At 43.5% G+C, this 26,251-nt stretch overlaps 2 protein-coding genes across 4 annotated transcripts in view; both read right to left on the minus strand.

The window, feature by feature from the left end:
- Positions 1-956: 956 nt before the first annotated feature.
- On the minus strand, positions 957-14,394 carry RNF135 (ring finger protein 135). 2 transcript variants are annotated; one of them, XM_055332647.1, is made up of 6 exons: positions 12,584-13,190; positions 11,172-11,261; positions 6,692-6,841; positions 4,195-4,357; positions 2,561-2,650; positions 957-2,011 (listed from the first exon to the last, which is right to left on the minus strand). In XM_055332647.1, exons 2-6 carry the CDS (start codon positions 11,226-11,228, stop codon positions 1,482-1,484), a joined length of 990 nt encoding a protein of 329 aa, XP_055188622.1. In that variant the 5' UTR covers positions 11,229-11,261; positions 12,584-13,190; the 3' UTR covers positions 957-1,481. The 2 variants fall into 2 exon arrangements, with proteins under 2 accessions (XP_055188622.1, XP_055188619.1); XM_055332644.1 differs by lacking the exons at positions 11,172-11,261; positions 12,584-13,190 and adding an exon at positions 14,031-14,394.
- A 2,053-nt stretch (positions 14,395-16,447) lies between these two features.
- Positions 16,448-26,251, minus strand: part of ADAP2 (ArfGAP with dual PH domains 2) — a 35,388-nt gene continuing 25,584 nt past the window's right edge. For both annotated transcript variants that reach the window (XM_055333277.1, XM_055333285.1), the window contains 2 exons: positions 25,892-26,120; positions 16,448-24,977 (listed from right to left, as the gene is read on the minus strand). In XM_055333277.1, coding sequence (XP_055189252.1) covers positions 24,943-24,977; positions 25,892-26,120 — 264 coding nt within the window. In that variant the 3' untranslated portion in view covers positions 16,448-24,942. The remainder of the gene's footprint in view (positions 24,978-25,891; positions 26,121-26,251) is intronic.

Below are 26,251 nucleotides of genomic sequence, written 5' to 3' on the forward strand. Positions count from 1 at the left end.
AGCCTCTTGTGACTAGGTGTGCATATTTGGTGCTAAAACTCTAAAGAGATTCAACGAAATGATTACGGTAAAAGTCAGATTCCTTTCATGTAGAAGCAGGGTCCTGTGATTGAGATAAGGCACATGAAGGAGTTTCTGGCAGGGGGTGGGGGTGGGGGGCAGTTAGGAAACTTCTCTTTCTTGACTGGAAGAATAGTTACTAAGGGTGTTTACTCTGTAATAATTCATTGTATTCCACATATGTTGTATAGAGTTTTCTGTCTTATTATGTAATAAAATGGTTTTTAAAAACAGGGGAAATCAAATATGGACAGTGCTGGCCAGACTGTCAGGTGGCCCCCATGACCTTCCACCTCCTGGTATTCCTGCTCTTGCATAAACCCTTCCCATCGAGCCTGGGCAAGATCTGTGGCTTGTTTCTAAACAATAGAATAAGGCAAAGGCAACAGGATGTATGTGATTATGTTAGCGTGATTACATTATATAAGATCTAATGTCCATTTGGCTAGAAGAACTCCTCTTCCTCATTGGCTTTGAGGATGTAAGTAGCTACAGTGCAGAGGCCTGTGGGGTAAGGAACTGAGGGTGGCCAATAGCCAATGGCCAGCAAGAACCTGAAGCCCTTAGTCTGACAACCCACAGGGAACTGAATGTGCTGAAGATCACGTGAGTTTGGAAGGAGATCCTTCCCCAGTTGAGCTTCAGATGCCATCATGGCTCCATATCACCCCTTGACTGCACCTGGTGATGCTACGAAGCTGAGGCATTGTCGAACTGTGCCCTGAAGCCTGGTGTACAGAAACTGAGATGATAACTGTGCATTGTTCGAAACCATTGCATTCATGGTAGTTATTATTACACAGCAATTGATAACCTGCCTCTGTGCTTGGGAGTCCCTAAAACCACTCTCAGATTCAGTGATTCGCTAGAAGAACTCAGAGAACTCAAAGAAGTGATTATAGTCTTGGTTACAATTTATTAACAGTGGAAGGATACAGATTAAAATCAGCAGTAGAAAAAGGCACATAGGAAACAGGCTAAGAGACCCCAAGTCTCCTTCCCCACAGAGTCACAAGGACAATGTTAATTCCCCATGCAACAGCATGTGACAATATACAAGGAGGACTATCAACCAGGGTGGCTTACCCAAGCCTTGGTGCCTTGGTGTCGGTCACATAGGCAGGCCTTTGTCTCCAGCCCCTCCAGAGGTCAAGCTGATACCTTCTGGCCCAAGGCCCTCAGGTAAACCAAAATACTCTTATCAGGCAGGATATGCCAAGCACTTAGAGGCTGCCTCCCAGGAGCCAGTCAGGGACCCATGCTCTCTTGGGAATGTGCAGTTGAACATCCCAAGCCTGCAGTTAGCCCTTTACTGCACACCCGTTAACTCGAGAAGTAGGATTCTTGTCAAGTTGCCACTGGCTTAGAACCAGAGGGGGAGACCAGGACACCACCACCATGTTTTAACACCCAGGGAACCTTTACACATTTACTGGCCGTATAGTCAGAGAGTTTCCAGGATTTAAGCCATAGAGCCAGAAGGCGGGGTGCAGAGGAGAAGAGGCAGAGACTGGGCACTCATACAGCAGCGTCTCCTGGTCAGCCACTGAATAGAAGGCGAGTTTTCCCTCCTCCAGGTCCAGCCAGATGCCCACCACTTTAGGTCTGTCTGAGCCAAGGACCGTTTCCTGGACCATGTGCCATGCAGAGAGTTGGCTATTCCCCTTCCACTCTACACAGTAAGAGTCCTTGGTCCTTCCCAGGATCTGGGTACGCGTCATCCCCCAGGAAGCTACCCCAACTGCCCAGTGGCTGCAATGCTGAGTGTCCACTTCCCAGTACTGCTGCCCAGAAGAGAAGGCCTGGGAACATAAGACCTGGCAGGTCACAAACCTCTCGTGACTCCAGAGATGGGTCTGTGGCCAGTGAGATACAGTCACCACCCGGCAATCCTCGGACACCTCCAAGCTACAGGAGTGGCTGCGAAGGTCAAAGGTTGGGCTGATGGCCCCTGAGGAAAAAAGTAAGACCAGAAAGCATCTCTGTGTCTTTGGGTGTGGTAAAGTTTTACTCACACTGGCATTAAAATTAGTTTATCAAATTGCAGTTTGCTGTACATATCCCCAGTGTTGTTCTAATAACAATACCCCTTTTTCTATCTTAATTTTTACTTCCCCATTAAGCCTCTTTCAGAAGCTGTGTCTGAATCCCACCCAGCATAGCTTGGAATTTTAGAGTCTTCAATCTCTTTTGCTTTTGTGGTTTTTTTTTTTTTTTAAGATTTTATGTATTTATTCATGAGAGACACACAGAGAGAGGCAGAGACATAGGCAGAGGGAGAAGCAGGCTCCCTGTGGGGAGCCTGATGTGAAACTGGATCCCAGGACCCCAGGATCACAACCTGAGCTAAAAGCAGACAGATGCTCAACCACTGAGCCACCCAGGTGCCTCTCCCTTTTGCCTTTGTAATCAGACGGCCTTGTGAGCCCAGGAACAGACCCAGCAGCAGAAGGTGGACGTGGCAGGCCAAACCCAGGTGTTAAGGAGACCACATACTTACACTGAGCAAACTGGAAGGCCCTCCTGGGGGCTGGGCAGCTGTGGTCAGGCAATGGGTGTGAAGAAGAAGATGGAGCTTCCTGGAGTTCCACTAAGGATTTCAAAAAATTGGGAGGGAGAAAAGAAAGTCTCATTAAAAAAAAAAAAAAGGCAAATAGAAGGTATCCAAACATCATGATCAGGGCATATGGCTTGTCTGCTTCATCACATTTCTTTAGTGGATTTTTTTAGTGTCAGACTTGGATCAAGGCAGAACATCCAGCTCAGGTATGTTCAGCCCCATGTTCTCACCATGGACCTTTTTTTTTTACTGCCCGTTTCCCTGGTAACGGCTTCCCTCTAAGCTTCTTGCTGGTAGAGACCTTGTTCACCTTTATGTTCTAAGCACCAAGCGTAGTGCCAGCTACATAGGAAGTAAGTGTCAGATGCATATCTATCAAATAAATTACAGTTACAGCAGGTCACAGCATTCTAACACCCAGAATACCCATGACCTCCTGTCTGTGATTTAAACTGTCACTCGCACAAGTAAATTCTGAATGGGAACTCAAGAAACTAATACAAGTGGTTAACTGAGGCAGGGCAATAGGAAAATTGGACAAGGGTGGGAAAGAGATTTTCACTGTATGCTGTTATATTGTTTTGATTTCTGAATTTAAATTTTTAAATTTAACCTCAAAATCTAAACATTTATTTCTCCCTTTTTCTAGATTTTATTTTTTAGTAATCCCTAGGCCTAACATGGAGCTTGAACTCACAGCTCTAAGATCAAGAGTCACATGCTCCACCAACTGAGCCAGCCAGGAGCCCCTAAATATTGATTTCAAATATGTGTCAGTAAATAAGATCACTAAGGAACCCAATCTAAATTTAGGGGCACACAGGAGCCAAGAGGGCACTTATTTCTCAGATAATTTTTGCAGCAGCTAATAAAGTATGTTCTAACTTGTTTCCTTGAGAAACTTTTCCCAAGGGATCATGTTTCTCCACCTAAATAAAAAATAACTTTTTAAGCAGAGTAAGATCATTTAAACATAGAAAGAGTTATAAGAGATATGTCTCTAAAGTATAGAAAGCTGGCAGCGGGGCAGGAGGCAGAGCAGAAGGAGTCCAGAGCTAATGTCTAAGGGGCAGGTGTGAATTGTTCTTCAGTCATGACAAGGGTTATAATAGAGAACCTACAAAGTTAGGACAGAGAGGTTCTTTCCTGCATTGTTACTGTTTACTATTAGTATACTCACCAGGGATGACAGTTTAATAGAACTTATCAAGGATGATTTACAAAGTCGCATGCTTTGTTAACAAAGACATTTAATAATTAAACATGAAAAGCAGCCTATTTTTGAATCTCCAGGTAGATAACATAGGCAAGCAGCAAAATCAGGTCTAGATTCTGGATGTATAGGTCTCAGAAAATGAGTTTCTATCTTTTAAAGGCTTATGTTACATCACACCTCCAGTTATATCCAAAACACATAGCTAGCCACAAAAACACCTCAGCCTACTCCTTCCTCATTTACAACACCACAGCTGGGCTCTGGGATCCTCATCCCCCCAAAACAAAGCCATGGAACACTTTGTCATTTCCCCCAACTTCCATAGTTAATCCTCTTTCCCAAAATAAAATCAATTCACCCTGCAGATGTTCTTCAAGGGCCCCGTTCCATGTGAAGTTTTCTTGTAATTTTTTCTGGATTTCTTCTAGGTCATGCAGAATGTCTTTCATTTTTCTCTCAGGTGTGTCAGAAGTCACTGGCTTTGAAGAAGCCAAGGCAAGGTCCGCCCCATCAGAAGAAGACTATTGATGAATCATTAAAAATAAATTAATTAATTGAAGTTTCCTAAGGTATGCATCAAGTTAGTATATTCTAATTCTGCCATCTATAATTTTCTACTTGCCTCCTCACAAATTTTTAAAAACATAATTAGGCCCTCAAACTACATGAAAGCAATATGGAAGAACACATAGTGCAGCCAAAAGTATTAAAGAGTGGTTATTTACGGGTGGTGGAGTTGTGGATGATGTTTGTTTTCTTTAAACTGCTATGTATTTTCTAGTATTTTGTACAATAAATATGGATTTCTTTTATATATATATATAAGCTATTTTTTTAAGATTTTATTTATTTATTCACAAGAGACAAAGAGAAAGAGGCAGAGACACAGGCAAAAGGAGTACTTTCTTCAGCTTACTTCTAATTTGTAGAACAACCTTCCACCATAAGTTGGTTATTCCCTTTTACCAAAGAAGTTTCAACTCATGGTGAACTCAGTCACCACAGTAAATTTTTTTGTCCTGCAATTGCCTACCACTTGAGCACTTTTCTTTTTCTGAGCACTTTTTTAGACCAGAGCTTTTTTTCATCCTCACATCAAACCAATGCAATGATCAAGTGTGAAAGTCAGATTCTTAGGCTTTCCTCCCCCTCAACACCTTGCAGCGCTGAAGACCCCTGTCTCCACTCATTCAGTGAGTGTTTGCTGAGCACCCGCTGTGCAGCAAGCACCTTGCTAGGCCTGGGGATACAAGAGTGAACAAAAGAACAAAGGCCATCAAAGTCCCTACCATAATGAAGCTTCAAGTCCAGGGCAAGGGAAGAAGGAGAATGGATATGAATAAATTATGGCACCCATCATTGTCAAGTTGCAACGTATGGTAACTGCTACAAGTGAAATTGTAAGGGCCTCTAATCTAACAGGGGCACTTGTTTGAGGAAATCAGTGAAGGTTTCTCCAGAAAAGTGAAGATCTAGCTGTGGTCTGAAGGATGAGCAGACGTTACCTAGGTGACAGGGTGAAAGAACATTCCATGGAGTGCATCCCGTGGTGGGAAGAAGTGTGACACCCTGCAGGAACCAATAGTGGCCAGAGTGGCTGCAGCATAAAGACCTGGGGAGAGGCGGAGGAGGGGAGCCGGGTGGCAGGCCACAAGAGGGGCAGACAGGAAATGCGTTCTGGAGGGCCCTGTTCATTCTGTGAGGACTGCCAAGATTGAGGTATTAATTCCACAAAAGTAGATGTCACTGGAGATGTTGTAAATCAGATTTGTGTCTGACAGGGTCACTCTGACAATCACTAGGAGAGCAGACCAGTGGGAATAGAGTGGAGTAATTCATTCTTGCAGTAATCCAGGCAAGAAATGATCAGAGGCTTGGATCAGAGATGTCTCCAAGGAGCTCAAGAGTAGTAAATAGCGGGAGTCCCTGGCTCAGCGGTTTAGCACCTGCCTTCAGCCCAGGGTGTGATCCTAGAGTCCCAGGATCAAGTCCCACATCAGGCTCTCTGCATAGAGCCTGCTTCTCCCTCTGCCTGTGTCTCTGCCTCTCTGTGTGTGTGTGTGTGTGTCTCATGAATAAATAAATAAAATATTTTTTTAAAAAAAGAGTAGTAAATAGTTCCAGGGATGTTTAGGCCAGCAAGGGAGGGAGTGACATGATTCCCAGGTTTATGCACTTAGGATAACAGAGCCAGTCATTGAGATGGGGACTCCCAAAGGAGAAACAGTTTGGGACATTTTAAGTGGGATGTCCAAGAAGACATCCAAGAGGAAAAGGTGAGAAGGAAGACATCAGACCATAGTTCAGAGAAGGGTCCAGGATGCAGTTATGTTTGTGCACAGAGTGGTCATTAAAGCCATGGTGTGGGGAAGACCACGGAGTGGGGAAGATAGGGATGTACCCTCAGCCTTGAGGAATTTGGGCACTTTGCTGCTGAGGAGGGAAAAAGAGAGTGAGCCCACAAGAGAGACAAAGAAGGAGCAGCTACAGAGAAATGGGAAGTTCAGAAGACCCCTGTCCCAGAAGGTAAGGGAAAAGAAAGCTTCAAGAATGAAGTGTGGTCAAAGGGTGCTGAGAGGTCAATGAAGATGAGGACTAGACTGTCTGCACGATTTGCATAGAGGTTCCTGGGTATCTCAGAGCTGGTTAGGTGTAGAGATAAGGATGGAACCTAGCCCACCTGAAGCTCCCCTACCTCACCTCAAGCATTCTGCACTTCCAGTCATCCATGTGTGACAGTAAGAAAGTGGTAAAAGATGAAGACATTGCATCCTTCACATACTTCTGTGGCTCCAGCTGGAAACTGTCCCTAGTCCTACTCCCAGCACATGCTTTCCCCTCCCCGCTGAGCCTACCATGCCCATGCTCAGGGTGCTCCTTTCATTTTCTGGTCCAGATTCAGGAAGGTGTTTCTGACTCTGAAGATTCCTGACAATGCCTACAAGCTGTTCCACCAACTCTGTCAGCTCACGTCCAACTTCTTTGATGCTCTTCTGGGCCGCTGCCTTTAAAAGAACAAAAGAACAAAGTGGTGGTGGGGGGTTGGCACCTGGGTGGCTCAGTCAGTTAAGCATCTGCCTTTGGCTCAGGTTATGATCCCAGGGTCCTGGGATGAAGCCCCACATCAGGCTTCTTGCTTGGTGGGGAGTCTGCTTCTCCCTCTGCCTCTGCTGCTCCCCCTGCTTGTGCTCATTTTCTCTGTCAAATAAATAAATGGAATCTTTAAAAAAAATAAAATAAAATAACAAAGTGGAACACAAAGCTGGACCCAGGACCCAGCAGCTCTAGACAGAGGGAGCTGTAAATACTGCATAAAGGAAGCAGGCAACCGAGTGACAAAAATGTCCAGAGAACAAGGAGGCAGACAGCCCATATACCTTGGCATGCCTACTGATCATCCTATAGTCATAACAGGGAAACAGAGCCCATCCACAGGCAGGGGGCAGAGATGAGAGTGAAGGCTAAAGGAAAGTGAACAGAGGAGGTCAGAGAGATGCTGAGAGCCTGGCAGGGTGCATGCACCCGGCATGGTCAGTGGGACTGTGGAGGGCATTCATTGGAGGGGTTGAAGGTCCACTCTCACCAGGGTCATCTTGTGTCTTCACCACTCCTTTCAAAGTGAAAATGACCCTCCCTCTTTCTCCTCTTCAACAATGCAGAGACTCTACCTGTTTACTGTGCAGGGATCTTAGCGACTTTTTTTTTTTTTAAGATTTTATTTATTTAGTTGAGAGAGAGAGAAAATGAGAGAGAGAGTGCAAGCAGGGGGAGAGGCAAAGGGAGAGAGAGAGAATCTCAAGCAGACTCCGCATTGAATGCAGAGCTCAACATGGGGCTTGATCTCAAGACCCTGAGATCATGACCTAAGCTGAAATCAAGAGTTCAATGTTTACTCAACTGAGACATCCAGGTGCCCCGATCTTGGAAACTTTAAAGTGATGCACAGATGCCAGCTCCTTTCATTTGATTATTGACACCCTACACATACGTACGTTTATTTATTTATTTATTTATTTATTTATTTATATTTATCCATGAGAGACACACAGAGAGAGAGAGAGAGAGACAGAGACACAGGCAGAGGAAGAAGCAGGCTCCATGCACGGAGCTTGATGTAGGACTCAATCCGGGTCTCCAGGATCATGCCCAGGGCCAAAGGCAGTGCTAAACCACTGAGCCACCCAGGCTGCCCAAATAAGTAAAATCTTAAAAAAAAAAAAAAAATTATCATAATCACACACACAAAAAAAAAGAAAAAAAGGAAGCAACCATGTCCCATCAGAAGGTGAATGGATAGATTGTGGTACATCTATGTAATAGAGTATTATTCAGGAATAAAAAGAAATGAGCTATCAAGCCACATACCATCATTTTGCTTAGTGAAAGAAGCCAATCTGGAAAGGATATAAATTGTATGGTTCTAATTATATGACATCCTGGGAATAAGAGACAGTAAAAAGATTAGCAAGTGCCAGGGTTTGGGATCAAGGTACAAAGAGGTGGAGCATAGGGGATTTTCAGAGCAGTAAAACTGTATGACACCATAACTGCAGTTACATATTATCATGCATTTGTCAAAACCAATAGAACTGTACAACCCAGAGTGAACCCTAATATCAACTGTGGATTTTAGTTTCAATTGGCAAAATCATACCTTGGATAAACCTCATTGGCTACAATACTGCCACTGCATCAAGCTCAACTGTGGATTTTAGTAAATAATATATTAATATTGATTCATCAATTGCAACAAATGTACCACACTAATGCAAGATGTTAATAATAGGGCAAACTATTATTAGGGACATATGGGGACTTGCCACAATATCTGCTCAGTTTTCTGTAAACATAGAACTGCTTCGAAAAATAAACGCTATTAATTCAAAAAAGAGGATATAACCTGGTTATACAGTGTGACCTCAATTCTGTTAAAAAAGATTGCAGAGGCACCTGGTTGGCTCAGTTGGTTAAGCATCCAACTCATTATTTCAGCTCAGCTCAGGTCATGATTTTATGGATCCTGAGATTGAGCTCCACCTCATTCTCTGTGCTCAGTGGGGAGTCAGCTTGAGATTCTCCCTCTCCCTCACCTTCAGCCCCTCCCCTCCTCAAATAAATAAATAAATCTTTAAAAATATATATTACAGAGAACAGGGGTACCTGGCTGGCTCGGTCAGTAGAGTGTATGACTCTTGATCTTGGAGTGAGTCTGAGTCCCACATCCACATTGAGTATAAAGATTAATTAAGAATAAAATCTTAAATATATATATGTATAAATATATATCTTAAATATATATATATGTATATGTATATCTGAGAACAGCAAAAGGGTGGAGTAGGCAACTCCAAGATCTCATGTTCCCTCCACACAGAAACATCACAGAACCAGCAGAAACGGACAGAAACAATTCTGTCAGAACTCTGTAAAAGACTCAGAGGAAAATTTATAACTGGAAAGACCTGCATTAAAAAGAAAAAAGATCTCAAATCAATCACTAATTTTTTTTTAAGATTTTATTTAATTATTCATGAGAGACACACACAGAGAGAGAGACAGAGACACAGGCAGAGGGAGAAGCAGCTCCCTGCAGGGAGCCCAATGCGGGACTCGATCCCAGGATCCCGGGAACACGACCTGAGCTGAAGGCAGACACTCAATTCCTGAGCCACCCAGGCATCCCTCTACCAAATACTTAAAGAGTTAACATCAATAGTTCCCAAATTCTTCCAAAATGTTGAAGATGGTGAAACACTTCCTAACTCCTCAGTAAGGCCAGCCTTACCCTAATGCCAAAGCTAGATAAACACATCACAAAAAAATTACAGACCATTATCCATTATGAATATTGATGTAGAAATTCTTAACAAAAACTAGCAAACTAAATCCAACAGCATATTAAAAGGATAATACACCACGACCAAGCAGAATTTATCCTAGAAATGTGAGGTGGTTCAACTTAAGAAAAACAACCAATATAATACATTACATTAATAGAATGAAGGAAGCACACACACACGATATACAATCATCTCAATCGATGCAGAAAAAGCATTTGACAAAATCTAACACCCTTTCATGATCAAAAATATATATATACTGAGAAAACTAAGAATAGAAAAGAATTTCCTCAACATGATAAAGGGAATTTACGAAAAACCCACAACTAACATCATACTCCATGGTAGAAGACTAAAAGCGTCTAGTCAGGATCAAGCATGCCTGGTTTCAACTCTGCTACCAAACATTGTACAGGAAATTTAGGCAGAGCAATTAGACAAAAAATAAAAAGCATCCCAATTGGAAAAGAAGAAGTACGATGATCTGTATTCACATAGGATGAGGATCTCATCCACAAGAGAGGATGGCCTGGGTGGCTCAGGTCATGATATCAGGGTCCTGGGATGGAGCCCCATGTTGGGCTCTCTGCTCAGCAAGGAGCCCCATGTTGGGCTCTCTGCTCAGCAAGGAGCCTACTTCTCCCTCTCCCTCTGCCTGCCACAATGCCTACTTTTGCTCTCTTTCTGTCAAATACATTTTTAAAAATCTCTTTAAAAAAAAAGAATCCACAAGAAAGCTAGTAAATGAATTCAGCAAAATTACAGGGCACAAGATCAGCTCCCAAAAAGAAGTGTGTTTTTATACACCTGCAGGGAATGATCCAAAAATGAAATTAAGGAAACAATTCCATTTATAGTAGCATCTAAAGGAATAAAATACCTAGGAATAAATTTAACTAAGGAAATGAAAGGACTTATATTTTTGGAACCTACAGAACATCACTAAAAGATAGTTAAAAAGACCTAAATAAATGGAATAAATAAATGGAAATAATAAATAATAAATAAATGGAAAGACATTTCACATTTCACATTTCTGGGAAGAAGACATAATATATTTTTTAAAGATTTTATTTATTTATTCATGACAGAGAGAGAGAGAGAGAGAGAGAGAGAGAGAGAGAGAGACTGGCAGAGGGAGAAGCAGGCTCCATGCAGGGAGCCCGATGTGGGACTTGATCTGGGTTCTCCAGTATCAGGCCCTGGGCTGAAGGCAGTGCTAAACCGCTAGGCCACCGGGGCTGCCCCAAGAAGACATAATATTGTTTTGCTTTGTTTTTTTTTTTTTTTAAGATTTTATTTATTCATGATAGAGAAAGAGAGAGAGAGAGGCAGAGGGAGAAGCAGGCTCCATGCAGGGAGCCCGACGTGGGACTTGATCCCGGGTGTCCAGGATCACACCCTGGGCCAAAGGCAGGTGCTAAACCACTGCGCCACCCAGGGATCCCCAAGAAGACATAATATTGTTAAAGATGTCACACCCAAGGTAACCTACAGATTCAATCCACTCCCTCTCAAAATTCCAACAGCCTTCTTTGCAGAATGGTAACATCAATCTTCAAATTCATATGGAATTGCTGAGGCCCTGAAGAGCAAAAACAATCTTGAAAAAGAAGAACGAGTAGGATGGACCTATGCTTTCTGATTTCAAACTTTACTACAAAGCTATAGTAATCAAAACAATGTGGTACTGACATAAGGATAGACCAAAAAAAAAAAAAAATCAGTGGAATAGAATTAGGAGTCCAGAGATAAATCCATTCATCTACGGCCAACTGATTTTTAAAAAATATTTTATTTATTAATGAGAGACACAGAAAGACAGGCAGGCTCCCCATGGGGAGCACAGTGTGGGACTAGATCCCAGGACACTGGGATCACGACCCGAGCTGAAGGCAGATGCTCAACCACTGAGCCACACAGGCGCCCCAAGAGTAATACTTGTACAGATGGTTTCAGGTGAAGGTACCCCCTAGCTGATTTTTTTATAAGGTGCTAACTCCACTCAATGGAGAAAAATAGTCTCTTCGACAGATAGTGCTGGGACAGCTAGATTTCCACATGTAAAAGAATAAAGTTGGGCCCCTACCTCATGCACATAGAAACATTAACTCAAAATAGATCAGCAACCTAAATATATGACCTATTACCATAAAAATCTTAGGAGAAAATATGAGGGTAAATCTTCATGAACTCAGGATTCAGCAATGCATTTAGATATGACATGAGAAGAAGAAATAGATAAAACTTTTGTGTATCAAAGGACACCATCAAGAAAGTAATATGACAACCCATAAGATGGGGGGATATATTTGAAAGTGGTATATCTGATAAGGGCTTAATATCCACAATTTATAAAGATTTCCTAAAACTCAACAAAAACAAAGAACCTAACTTTTAGGGACGCCTGGGTGTCTCAGCGATTGAGCGTCTGCCTTCAGCTCTGGGCATGATCCTGGGATCTGGGATCTGGGATCTGGGATTGAGTCCCACATCAGGCTCCTTGCAGGGAGCCTGCTTCTCTCTCTTCCTATGTCTCTGCCTCCGTGTCTCTCATAAATAAACAAATTAAATCTCTAAAAAAAAAAGAACCTAACTTTTAAAACAATCAAAGGACCTGAATAAGCATTTCTCCAATGAAGATATATACATGAGCAATAAGCACAAGAAAAGAGAGGTCCCTGGGTGGCTCAGTCCCTTAAGAGTCTGCCTTTGGCTCAGGTCATGATCCCAGAGTCCTGGGATAGAGCCCCATATTGAGGCTCACTGATCAGCGGGGAGCCTGCTTCTCCCTCTGCCCCCTGCTAGTGCTCTCTTTTACTATCTCTCTCTCTCTCTCTCAAATAAATAAATAAATAAATAAATAAATAAATAAATAAATAAATAAAATCTTAAAAAAACACATACACATGAGAAGATGTTCAGTCACCATCATCAATCGTCAGGGAAATGCAGATCAAACCCACAGTGAGAAAACAATCCTAAATGGGAAAGCTATACTAAAAACAAAGTGGTGAGAAGGCGGAATGAAAATAAAACGAGAGAATAACAAGTACTGGCAAGTATGTGGAAAATTCGGCAACTCCTCCTTTGCTGGTGGAATGTAAAATGTTGTAGCTGCTGCAGAATTTACCGAAAAGAACTGAAAATAAGGACTTGGTTATTTGCACACCAATATTCACTGCATCATTACTCACAGTAACCAGCAGGTGGAAACAATCCAAACTTCCATTAGTGTATGAACAGATAATATTTGGTACATACATACAATGGAACATTACTCAGCCACAAAAAGGAATAAAATTCAGGGGCATGCTACAACATGAGTGAACTCTGAAAACATGGTAGGTGGAAGAAGCCAGACACAAAGAGACAAATATTACACGACTCCACTGATATGAAATATCTAGAGTAGGCAAGTCATGAAGACAGAACACAGATTAGAGGTTAAAAGGGGCTGCAGATAGGATGCCTTGGTGGCTCAGCGGTTTAGCGCTTGCCTTTGGCCCAGGGCGTGATCCTGGACCCCGGGATTGGGTCCCACGTCGGGCTCCCTGCATGGAGCCTCCTTCTCCTTCTGTCTCTCATAAATAAATAAAAATCTTTTTAAAAAAAAGGGGGGGGGGTGCTGCAGAGCGTTGGAATGAGAAGTTATTGCTTAAAGGGTGCAGAGTTTTTGTGGTGAAGACCTTTTGGAAACAAACTAGTGATAGCTGCACATCACTGTGAATATAACTCATGCCACTAAATTCTACCCTTAAAAAAGTATGTAGGGACACCTAGGCGGCTCAATGGTTGAGCCTCTGCCTTCAGCTCAGGTCCTGATCCCGGGGTCCAGGGATCGAGTCCCACCTCGGGCTCCCTGCACGGAGCCTGCTTCTCCCTCTGCCTGTGCCTCTGCCTCTCTCTGTATGTGTCTCATGGATAAATAAATAGAATCTTAAAAAAAAAAAAAAGGTTGGTATGACTCTATGCTATATGTTACCCCAATAGAAGAATGTTAAAAGAGACCACAGTCTGCAGACAGACTGGCCAAGAGTGGAAATATGCCAAGGAGCAGATAGAGCACCCAGTCTGATTGGAAGTCAGGGACCGGGTTTTCCTCCGCGTCCTCACACTCATCCCCACTTCCCCAGGAGCGGGAGTGCTCAGAGCGAGAGCAGATCGCCAAGCAGGCAGGCGGCGGGGCGAAGGGCGCAAGCGCGGAGGCAGGGCACCGGGGAAGCGCAGTCCGCGGCGGGGCGGCGCGGCGGGGCGGCGGGGCGGGGCGGCGGGGGGCGGCGCGGGGCGGGGCGGCGGGGGGCGCAGGTGCCCGCGGCGCCCGCCGGGCCCGGCCGGGCCCGCCCTCGCCTACCTCGCGCAGCGCGCGGCTGTACTTGTCCACCAGCTCCTGCAGCATCGTGTTCTTGCGCAGCTGCCGCGGCTCCGCGGCGCTCGCGCGGCAGGTGGGGCAGGAGCGCGGGGGCCCAGCGCAGCCGGCGGCCCACAGGCCATTGAGGCAGTCGCGGCAGAAGCTGTGGCCGCAGGGCAGCGTGGCGGGCCAGGCGAGCAGCCCGTGACAGATGATGCAGCCCAGGTCGTCCTCGGCCAGCCACACGGGGACGGCCGGGCCGGGGTCCGGGCCCGCCATGGTGACGCGGCGCCCCACCGGACGCCTGGGCGCGGACGTCTCCTCCAGCTCCTCCCTCGGCCTTCCTCTCCCCGCCTCGGCCCAGCCTTTCTTCCTGTCTCTGGTGTGGGGGAGAGCGGCCTTTGAGCTTCCCCCCCTCCCCCGCACGCCGCGCCCTAGGGCAGAGCGGGCCGGAGTCACAGCTGCGCGGGATCTCAGCTCGCCCCCAGCGCTGGGAATACCCTGATGCCCCAAGGACCCGGGCGCTTGATGCCCTCCCTCTGCACACAGACCCCGGCCCATTAAAACGCGGTCCCGACAGCCCTTGAGAAGAAAGAGAGGGTCCGGTTCGAGAACTTTATTACGAGACTGCGCCCAGTAGCTGTCATCCGTCCCCTCCAACAAGTAGTAAAAGATTAAAGAAAACCGGCGCAGGGCACTTGGGGGGCTCAGTGGCGGAGCCTCAGCCAGAGGGTGAGGTCCTTATCCCAGGGTCGGGCGATCCAGTCCTCATCAGGCTCCCCGGGGGTAGCCTGCTTCCCTTGTGCCTATGTCTCGGCCTCTCTCTGTGTCTGTCATGAATAAATAAATAAATAAATAAATAAATAAATAAATAAATAAATAAATAAATAAATAAATAAATAAATAAATAAAATCTTTAAAAAAAAAAAACCCCAGTGCACATAGCTCTTTACAAAGAATGATGCTGGGGCTTCACTCCCAAAGAGTCTGATTTCATCCTCTGGGGTGGATCCCCGCACGGATATTCTTAAAAGCCTCCTCGAGATGATTCTAATATGCGGCCAAAGTTGAAGGACCCCTAGACATTTCAAACCGCCACTACGATGCAGAACTCTGCCACTGTCTCCGTACTGCTCTCTGCTGGCTGAAAGCACATTACCCAACAGGCAACCGGACAAAAACACTGGGTCTGTTTTCTTGAGGTAGCACGCCTGGCCTTGGTCGGCTCGCTCGCTTCCTCCTCTCTCCTTATTCCAGTCTCAAGCTCATCACAGCAGGAAAATGTTGGGGCTGGAAGGCCCCAAAGAGGCAAAGGAACTTTCAGGTTTACACAGCAGCCATTGAGTGGCAGAGACCAGAACCCCCATCTCTCTGATCTGTTGAAATGAACTAACAATATCTCATATTTTATTTCATCCCATCTTGCCTTGCCCCAAAGTAAGTACCAGATAATACGAATTTATGGCTATTTCCAATACTGGAAATGACAAGTAGTAGTCAATAGAACTACCTATTAGGCTACTCAGTGAAGTTTCCAGCTCTTTTCAGCACCTGGTAGGATTGGCACTTCTCTGACCCACTTGAAACATGCAGAATACTTGTCACCTTTCCACCAACTTAAAAAAGCTAGTAAGTCATTGTATCCCTTTCTGCCAAATGCCCTGACTGTGGAGATGAAGCCATCATCTGGTGGCCTGGTGTCTGAGTGGTGAAGATGAGCAGACCCCCTGGGGACCCACACTGGAACCTGCAGTAAAAGAGGAAAATAAACTTAAGACATGTTAAGCTTATGGAGACTTAGTGGGTGCTTGTGGCTACAGCATAATTTAGCCTATCCTGATTGATATGTTACCTGGATTTTGTTCCGAAGTCTCTTCATTGGTGGTAAACCCTATCTCTTCATACCTCTCTTTTCTTGAAATATAGACACAATACTAAAGACACATGCTCAAATTTTCCATCTTGAAAAATAAAATCTCCTTTGATAGAAGCATCCCTCTAGCCACCTCTCCTTCCCTTCTCTTTTAGACACCCAAGTTTCTTGAAGGAGTGGATTAACCAGTGGTCTGCAAACTTTTTCTTGGACAATTCCTGAAAGTTTCATGCAAAAACATGCAGTGGTTCCCAGAAAGAGGGTAGGGGTAGAAGTAGCCCTAGCTGTAAAAATACATTAACAAGTTCTTCATTTACATTGGAAAATTTCTCATTGTTTCATCTTTTTGAATTTGTATTGCCATTCCATTTTCTCCAGAGAACTATATTCTTCCTTTTCTATTTTTTTGGAATAGTTTGAGAAGAAGAGATGTTCACTCTTCTTTAACTATTTGGTAAAATTCACCTGTGAAGTCATTTGATCCTAGTGATATAGGATAGATATTGGGGTTCATAGCCAACAGCCAAGAAAGAATTCTTAAAACGCCTTCAGTGCAAAAAAGTGTTTTTATTTGTTAAAGATTTTTATTTATTTATTCATGAGATACATAGGTACATAGATACATACAACCTGAGCCAAAAGCAGATGTCCAACCACTGAGCCAGCCAGGGGCCCAAAAGTGTTTTTATTGAAGCACAGGGACAGGACCTGTGGGCAGAAAGAGCTGCACTGGGGTCATGAGGAGTGACCCATTATATACCTCCAAGTTGGGAGGGGGTTAGTGAGAGCATAAGTCTCCAAAGAATTTTGGAAGCAAGGTTTCCAGGACTTTGAGGGGGCTAGCTATTGTTAGGAAAAGATCATTTATTACTGTCTGATAGGACGCCTGGGTGGCTCAGCAGTTAAACATCTGCCTTCAGCTCAGGGCGTGATCCCAGGATCCGGATGGAGCCCGAATTGGGCTCCTTGCAGGAAGCCTGCTTCTCCCTCTGCCTGTGACTCTACCCCCCCCCTCTCTCTGTCTCTCATGAATGAATGAATGAATGAATGAATGAATAAATAAATAAATAAATAAAAAAAATCAATCTTTATTACTGTCTAATAAAACCTTAGTCATGAGACCCTCCAGATGTATATTGGTGGATCATATGCTTGGAGGATTATTGCCAACACATATCTTGGGAGGATAAAGATAAAGGAAGTTTCCAAAGTAATTATTTATTTTTTTAAAAAAGATTTATTTATTTTAGACAGAGGGTGAGCATGAGCAGGAGGGGCAGCGGAAGAGGGAGAGAGAATCTCAGCAGACTCCATGCTGAGCACGGAGTGTGACTTGGCGCTCAATCCCAAGACTGTGAGATCACAACCTGAGCTGAACCCAAGAATTGGACGCTTAATCAACTACACCACTCAGATGCCCCTCAAAGGAATTTTTACACGTTAAAGTAGACTTACAGGATTCTGGAGTTGGGCTAAGATTGCCTTTTGCCCTTAGCAAAGCTCTAACATCGAGGCAGCTGAGTTCCTATAGGACTGTCATTCTGCCTGTTTCAAGGACTTGTCAATGGCCTATAAGTAGTAAAGATGTTTGATTTTTCTTTTGTCTTTGCTTCCCACATCACTGGAGTTTCATTTGTTGGGAGGGTTTTTTTTTTTTTTTTTTTTTTTGTACTGATTCAGTTTCTTTGCTGGTTATATGTCTGCTCAAATTTTCTATTTCTTCCTGTTTCAGTTTTGGTAGTTTATATGTTTCTAGGAATTTATCCATTTCTTCTTAGTTGTCCAATTCCACAGAACGATATTCTAAAGCAATCTATTTTATGCATGAAAGTCTTTTATCACTTTGTAATCACTTTTATCAACTTGTAATAATTCTCTGCAATAGAAATATGCATATTTATTGAAATTTTAAGTCTGTTTTACTTCCTATAACAAAAAGGCTCATTAAATTTTTCTTCTGGGGGGCAGCCCTGGTGGCTCAGCGGTTTAGCGCCGCCTTTGGCCAGCGGTATGATCCTGGAGACCTGGGATCGAGTCCCATGTCGGGCTCCCTGCATGGAGCCTGCTTCTGCCTGTGTCCCTGCCTCTTTCTCTCTCTGTGTCTGTCATAAATAAATAAAAAATCTTAAAAAAAAAAAATTTTTCTTCTGGGGGATCCCTAGGTGGTTCAGCGGTTTAGTGCCTGCCTTCGGCCCGGGGTGTGATCCTGGAGTCCTGAGATGGAGTCCCACATCATGCTCCCTGCATGGAACCTGCTTCTCCCTCTGCCTGTGTCTCTGCCTCTCGCTCTCTCCGTGTCTCTCATGAATAAATAAATTAAATCTTTAAAAAAATAAATAAATTTTTATGCTGGATTGACTTATCATTAAAATTATAGGGATGTCTGGGTGGCTCAGCAGTTAAGCCTCTGCCTTCGGCTCAGGGCGTGATCCTGGAGTCCTGGGATCAAGTCCCACATCAGGCTCCCTGCATAGAGCCTGCTTCTCCCTCTGCTTATGTCTCTGCCTCTCTATGTCTCTGTGTCTCTCATGAATAAATAAATAAAATCAGAAAAAAATTAATTAAAAAAGTTATTATTAGCAGTCAGGACACCTGGATGGCTCAGTCAGTTAAACATCTGACTCTTGATTTCTGCTCAGGTCATGATCTCGAGGTCCTGAGACTGAGCTCAGAGTCAGTCTCCACACTCAGTGTGGAGTCTGCTTGGGATTCTCTCTCCCTCTCCCTTACCCCTCCCTGCTCATACTCTTCTGTCTCTAACAAATATTTTTTAAAAATTATTATTAGCAGTCAATCAAAACAAATATAAATTTATATAAATAGGTATTAACTAAAAAATCAAAATTTTATTGGAATTACAGCTCTTAGTGAGATGGATGGGCTGGTTTCTTTTAAAAAATGCATTTATCGGGACGCCTGGGTGGCTCAGCGGTTTAGCGACTGCCTTTGGCCCAGGGTGTGGTCCTGGAGTCCCAGGATAGAATCCCACATGGGGCTCCCTGCATGGAGCCTGCTTCTCCCTCTGCCTGTCTCTGCCTCTCTCTGTGTCTCTCATGAATAAATAAATAAAATCTTTTTTAAAAAATTTTTTTAATTTAAAAAAACACATTTATCTGTGGATGAATATTACTTTTTTCTCCAGCTTTACTGAGTTATCTCAAATGACACATAGCATTGTCTCTAAGTTTAAGATGTACAATACAATGATTTATTTAATGCACATATATATTGCAAAATGATTACCATAATAAGGTTAGTGAATGCCTCCATCATCTCACCTTTTTTTGAGGCTGATGAGAACATTTAAGATCTACTCTCTTAGCAACTTTAAAATATACAAAATAGTAAACAATAGTCACCATGCTGTATGATAGATTCCCAGAATTTCTTCATCCCAAAAATGGCAATTTGTATTTTTTGCCCTACATCTTCCCATTTCCCCCCACTTTCCAGTCCCTGGCAACCACTATTCTACTCTGTTTCTGAGTTCAGCTTTTATAGATTCTACATGTGAGATCATACAATGTCTTTCTCTGATTTATTTCATTTAGTATAATATCCTCAAGGGGTGTGTGTGTATTTTCTTTATCCATTCATCTATTAATGTAGACACAGGCTATTTCCATGACTTGACAATTGTGTATAACGCTGCATTGGGTGCAGATAACTCTTTGAGACAGTGATTTTGTTTCCTTCATATACCCACCCAGAAATGGAATTACTGGGTATATGGTAGGTCTATTATTATTTTTTAAGGAACCTCCATAACTTTTCCACAGTGGCTGCGCCAATTTACATTCCCACCAGCAGTGCACAGGGGTTCCCTTTTCTCCACATCCTGGCTGATACTTGTTATTTCTTGTCTTTTTGATAGCTACTCTTACAGCAAGGTGATATCTTATTGGTGTTTTGATTTGCTTTTCCCTGATGATTATGCTGTTGAGCACCTTTTCATGTACCTGCTGGTCATTTGTACATCTTCTTTGGAAAATATGTATCCAGGTCTTCTGCCTGTTTTAATTTTTTTTTTTTTTGCTATTGAGTTATATGAGAGATGAACATTACTTAGCAATAGAATTAAACAAGATTCGGGAATAAATTATACTCCTATTTTTTGTTTTTATGTTAGGTCTGAAAAACCTCGTTCACATATATGACAACCATGTCACATACTTTACTGAATACTTTGAGATCAAAAAAATCAGTGATCCATCAACAGAAATTACTTAGTAATCTCTCAGCTGACAATTTGATCAGATTTTCCTTTAATCTTTATTAGAGCAAAGAATTTGAGGCTACCTGTGTTGCAAAAGTCAAAAGTATTTACTTTCTTGGGGTGCCTGGCTGGCTCAGTTGAAAGAGCAAGCAACTCTTAATCTCAGGGCCATGAGTCTGAGCCCCATGTTGATTGTAGAGATTAAATAAATAAAAACTTAGAGAAAAAAGAAGTGTTCACTTTCTAATTTTCTGGGAGGTATGGTAACAAGACTTTGCCCGGGCTTATCAAATTACTATCAATTAAACCAGTCACTCTATTACTTAAGAGTCACTTTGTTTAACTTGATATACTCAGGCCTAGAAAAATTGGAATATTAGTCATTTCAATACACCTTTGCCAATCTCATATTTTTTTGGAGAGATACTTTTATATGCTTGAAATATATTTTCTTTAAAATTTGGGGGCTGCAGATTTAGCTTACCCAATTTATGCAAAATTCTTGCCACATAACCTAATTGGCAGGGCCAGTTCTCACATCAAACCAGTCAGGCAAATCAGACTCATTTTCCGTCCGTCTGACATCATTGTTAAATTCAAATAGATGTGTTAAAGGGCACCTGGGTGGCTCAGCACGTTAAGTGTCCAGCTCAGTTTCTGCTCAGGTCATGATGTTGCTGTCCTGGGAGCAAGCCCTCCCTTGGGCTCCTTGCTCAGCAGGGATTCTGCTTTGGTTTCTCTCTCTCCCTCTGCCTCTACCTCCCTCCCTGCCCCTTGCATGCTCTTTCTATAAAATAAGTAAATAAAATCTTTTAAAAAAATGTGTCAATACACATCCCTGTGACACTGGGTTCTAATGTTAGATGGGAAAGGACAAATTCCTGAATTTGTGTGGGGGATGAAATAAGGTATGACTGCCATTAATATCTACCAGTGCATTCCTTCAGGGACAAAGCATATTTTTTTCAGGGGAAGAAGCCATTAAATGAACATCATCCTCATTCCTACTCCGCTTTATATGAATTCAAAATATCCAAACATAAGCCAAAACACCCTATTTTTCATGCCAAACTTCATCACCAACAAAAATCTGCAAAAAACAAAGGAAGCCATAAACCCTGACCTCAATGCCGTAAGAAAACTTCCCTGGCACTGTTAAGAGAATAAAAAGCTACAGATTGGGGTAAAATATTTGCACATTCCATGTCTGTCAAAGGACTAATATCAAGAATATATAAAGAATTGTCAAAACTCAACAATAAAGAAAAGAAACCACGCAATTAAAAAAATGACCGGCACCTGGGTGGCTTAGTCAGTTGAGCATCTGCCTTCAGCTCACATCACGATATCATAGTCCTGGGATCGAGCCCCATGTCGGGCTCCCCGTATTGTGGCAAGTCTGCTTGTCCCTCTTCCTCTGCTCTTCTTCCTGCTTGTGTTCTCTCTCTCAAATGAATAAATAAAATCTTTTAAAAAAATTAATTTAAAAAATGAGACATGGAACCAAAGTCACTTCTCCAAAGATAAGCACATGAAAAAATGTTCAGCATCACCAGCCACTAGAGAAATACAAATGAAAACCATGGAAAACCACTACACATTTATTAGGACTGTTAAAATTAAGAGTACTGACAATACCAAGTGCTGGTGATGATGCAGAGTAACTGGAACTCTCTTCCTGGCTCTGTGGCACAATGGATGGTACACTGGACTTCTGGGCAGAGTAACTAGGATTCTCAAATATCATTAGTGGAAATGCAAAATAGTCCAGCCTCTCTGGAAAACAGTTTGATGGTTTGTTATAAAGTTAAACATACACCTACCATATAACTCAACAGTGCCACTCCTGGATATTGTTGCATGTATTAATAATTCATTCCTTTTTATTGCTGAGTACTATTCCATGGGATAAACAAACTGTGGCACATCCATATAACGCAATACTACTCAGCAATAAGAATTATTGATACATGCAGTGGCTTGGATGAATCTCGAAGGCATTATACTGAAAGAAGCCAGTTTCAAAAATTACATATTGAATGATTCCATTTATATGACATCTTCAAAAATACAAATCTGGACTGATGAAGAACAGATCTGTGATTGGCAGGTAGCAGGGGAAGGGTGTGGCTGAGGTAGCACTAGGGAATGTTTGAAGTGATGTAACCATTCTTTATTCTGGTTGTGGTGATAATTACATGAATCCTATTGTATTAAGACTTACAGAACAGTAAAAAAAAGTCAATTTTAGAGTGATATAAAAAATAAAATTTAAAAAGAAGGCTTGTCACTCTTATTTCAAAAGATCTCTTTATTTGGCATCCCAAATAAAGATTTTTATGCCTTGGAGCAATATACTCTAGTAAGGTTTAAGGCGGGTAAGAGGTATGGCTTTTCTGTCTGAACAAGAGGAGGATGTTTAAGAAAGAAGAGATGGGAAATAGAGCTGGTGTGCTCCCTCAGACACAAGCCCAGAACTAGGCATTACGATGGTGCTTGTGATTTATGCAATGGCCTCCCAACTGATCTCTCTGCTTCCTTCTCATACTCTACATTGCTGCCTTCTTTTCCTAAGTTTGGAATCTGATCATGTGACTTTCCTTCTTAATACCAAGTAGCTTTCTTACTGCCTGTTTACTTCTTTCTTCCTCTCTAGGCATCGCTCATGGGTAGTAAAAAAGGCAGGTGAGTCAACTGACCCTTAGGTATTGAACCCAGCAGGTATTGAAACAGACATTTTCAAGGTGCTTCAGGAGCCAGAAGAGGAAGCACCCACATCTTCCTCTGGGCTGTCAAGAAGCCTCCGAAAAGACACTCCAATAACACTGCTTGTCCTCTGGGGGGAATCCATAGGAAAACACCGTAAAAAGCAGCAACTCTAGTAAACACCCTCCCAACCCTTTCCGTCTCCACCAAAATGAAGAGAGAACACCAAATGTTCCTCTGCACATCACATGAAAGACAAAGAATCACAGAGCAGAGACCTCGGTGATCTGTTTCTCTAACACATCAGCCCTTCACGATTTCTATCAGTTCCTCTTTCCCATCCAAAGGCCTTTGAACATTTACTTCCCTGAGACGAGTGTCTTCCCCACCCTCTTCCCTTTGACTAACCTCTAAATATCTTTAAGGTTTCTATTTCAACGTCACTTTCTGGAGAGGACAGAGGCCGTCCTATCCCCCGACCCTCAGTTAGGGGAAACCCTATGCTGCATGCTACCCAAGGAGCTTGTACTTCCTGTTCTGAACACTCGTGGCATCGTCCCACCCTGTGTAAGAGTTGACTTGTAGCAGCCTGGGATCTGTGACAGCAGGGATCATGTGATTCCTGCCCTATTCCCAAGGCTTAGCCCAGAGCCTGGCACCTAGGAGATGCTCAAAAATACTTATTGCTTCCATTGAATTTCAATAGTTAGCACAACTTCCTTAAGTAAAAGAGAAAAGCCAAGGCACATCAGTGGGAAAGTGAGGTTTTCAACAATTTCAAGTCAGTGGCAAGGCCACAGCTGACACGCAGATTGGACAGCTGTGTCCTAGGGTCCAGCACAGCCGCCTCCTCGGCTTGCTTCTTTCTTTCTGGAGTATGACGATCATCAGTTCAGACATTGTTTTTTTTGTATTCTCTAGGTTTTCATTTCTTCTAACATGAACTGTCAGGAACTATCTTGATTCATATTGAAAACACACTGCTTTTGAAGGCTGAGAGTGGATGTTTCTTTAAAAATTTCCCCAGCTTCCAACTTTTTAGTTTGAACACTTTTGAGTCACTAGAAAATTTGCACCAACAGGACAATAAAGACCCCATCTATACTTCCTGTAGATTCTTCAGTTGCTAACATTTTGCACTGTGGCTTGCTTTTTCTCTCTCTCCCTGTATATATATATATATATATATACTTCCTGTCTTCCATATATACACATACACACACTATATATATATGTATATACTTTCTATATATACATGTACAAATACACTTATTCTTTGCTGACCCACGTAAGAGTCAGTTGTAGACTAAAGATTATTCCATTTTACCCCTGAACTTTTTAGCACGTGTTCATTAAGAACAAGAGCAATCTCCTACACAAATATAACATAATTATCAGTCTCACATCATGATTAGCTAATATACATCCATATTCAAACTGCCCCAGGTATCTCAATTAGGTCTTTTATAGCTGTTTTTTAAAAACTTAGAATCCAGGGTTGCCTGGCTGGCTCAGTTGCTGGAGCATGTGACCCTTGATCTTGGGGTCATGAGTTTGAGCCCTGCATTGGGTGTAGAGATTGCTTAAAAATAAAAATCTTAAAAAATAAAATAAAGTGTAAAAATCCAGGATCCATCAAGAATCATGAATTGTACCTTGTTGCCTCCCTTAGTCTTCTTTTATCTAGGTAAGTTTCCTCCTGACTTTATCTTTCATGATCCTGACACTTTTGAGGAGTGCAGGCCAGCTGTTTTACAGAATGTCCCTAATGTGGATTTGTCTGATTATTCCCTCATGGTTAGATTCAGAATCAACCTTTTTTTTCTCTTTGAGCAAACATGCCACTTGCATGACATGGTGGGTGGCTTTCCATTGCAGCACCTTCATCTCAGATCTCCAGAGCCTTGATGACAGGTGCCAGGTCCCCAAGACCCCCAGGGCAGTGGGAAGGCCCAGGGAGCCAGTAAGTAAAGGCCAAAGCTTCAGTCTTGGCAGAGTTCATGGCCAGCCATGGCTGCTGACCTCGGGGCACTTCTGCTGGGCACCGAAGGCCTAGGTGACAGCTTGTCCTTCTTCCCATGAGCTTCAGGTGACCAGTGGCCAGCTCCTCAGCCAACGAGTCACCTGCTGCTGTGGCCACTCTCCGATGATGCAGCTGCCAGGGGAGCAAGAAGAGAGCTGAGGTGATAACCATGCCAATGCAATCCTACTGGAGAGAAGGGAAAGTAAGGGGACAAGGGCATGACAACAAACAACCAGAATCAAAAAACCAACCAAAGTGGGGTGAGAGACAGAGAGGACACACACCAGAGTACAGGGCGAGAAACAGAGACTCAGACATACAGGCCCACAGGAAAGAAAGTAGCAGCTGATATGCTTCGTTAACAACTTCTGCTTCTCAGGCTCTTTGGCTGTAAGATTTTGGAAAGTGAAAAGGGTGTGTGTTTATCATCAGCTGACTCTTAAGGGCACAGGCATCTCTCCTAAGGGGCTGGGGGCAGTGACCTACTCTGTTCTTTTCCAAACACAGAACATCTTCCTGGTACCCTCAAACCAGGCCCCGGGCCAGAAGTTTCCTGTTCCAGTTCAGAAGGACTTCCTATTTTTCACAGGACTGTCAGTAGACAGAAACCTACTTGTAACATTGAGGGCAAAAGGGAGGAGCAGGGGAGAAGCAGACAGAAGGGAGGACCAGAGAAGAGCATTAAAAATAGCCTTCCCTCTGTGGGAACCTGAGTGGGTCTCAGAGGAACCTGAGACCCTGGGAGTTGCCCAGTGGGTGAGACTGGAGCTGATAATAACAGGCCAGGGTTTCTCATGAGACGGACTGGTGGAGGGTGGGGAGCTAACAGCGTAGAGCTCTCAACGACAGAAGGACTGTGCATGAACAGAGAGGGCTTTCTGGCAGTAATGTGTACCACCTGTACTTTCCTTTGGCAGGAAGAGAAGAAAATGGAAAGAGGACAGTTGGGGGCCATGACCTCCATTTCAGGGCTCACAGAGACCCCTTGTGAGGCTCCTTTCTGCCCTTGGCCAAAAGAATAAGCCCCCCCAGGCTGTGCATCTTACGGAGGAGGTTGAGGGGCGTCAAGGGGCGAGAGAGGACATCCCGAAAACTCTCCAGCCACTCCCGCTGCTCTTTCTCACTGGGGCAGGTGAAGACAAATCTCCGCTCCGGGGTGATGATGGTGAGGCCGGCTTTCCAGCGGTTCCCCCGGATGCCCTTGGGCAGGTCTTCATAGACTCCATACCCCTGCTCGTTGCTCCCCAAGAAGACCTGGCCCTGTTCAAAGGCATCCTGGAAACAGAGGACACGAGGTCACCAGAGGCCACGGCTGGGGCAGAGGGACGCCGGCAGCCCTGACATCCCCTAGGCTCTCTTTTAGAAAGAGGTGTCATATGTGTGCAGTGAGAGTCTCTGCGGGGAAT

The sequence above is a fragment of the Nyctereutes procyonoides genome, unplaced genomic scaffold (genome assembly GCF_905146905.1).
Source record: "Nyctereutes procyonoides isolate TBG_1078 unplaced genomic scaffold, NYPRO_anot_genome, whole genome shotgun sequence".
Lineage (NCBI taxonomy): Eukaryota > Metazoa > Chordata > Mammalia > Carnivora > Canidae > Nyctereutes > Nyctereutes procyonoides.

Bases quoted from the DNA above. Each gene is read 5' to 3' on its own strand.
- RNF135 (XM_055332644.1), bottom strand. From the start codon at position 14,306: ATGGCGGGCCCGGACCCCGGCCCGGCCGTCCCCGTGTGGCTGGCCGAG. The intron at 2,651-4,194 runs GTGAATTGATTT...TGAAATCCTTAG, and splicing joins CCTTGAAGAACATCTGCAGG to TGGAACTCCAGGAAGCTCCA. The intron at 2,012-2,560 runs GTAAGTATGTGG...TTTTTTCCTCAG, and splicing joins GGCCTTCCAGTTTGCTCAGT to GGGCCATCAGCCCAACCTTT.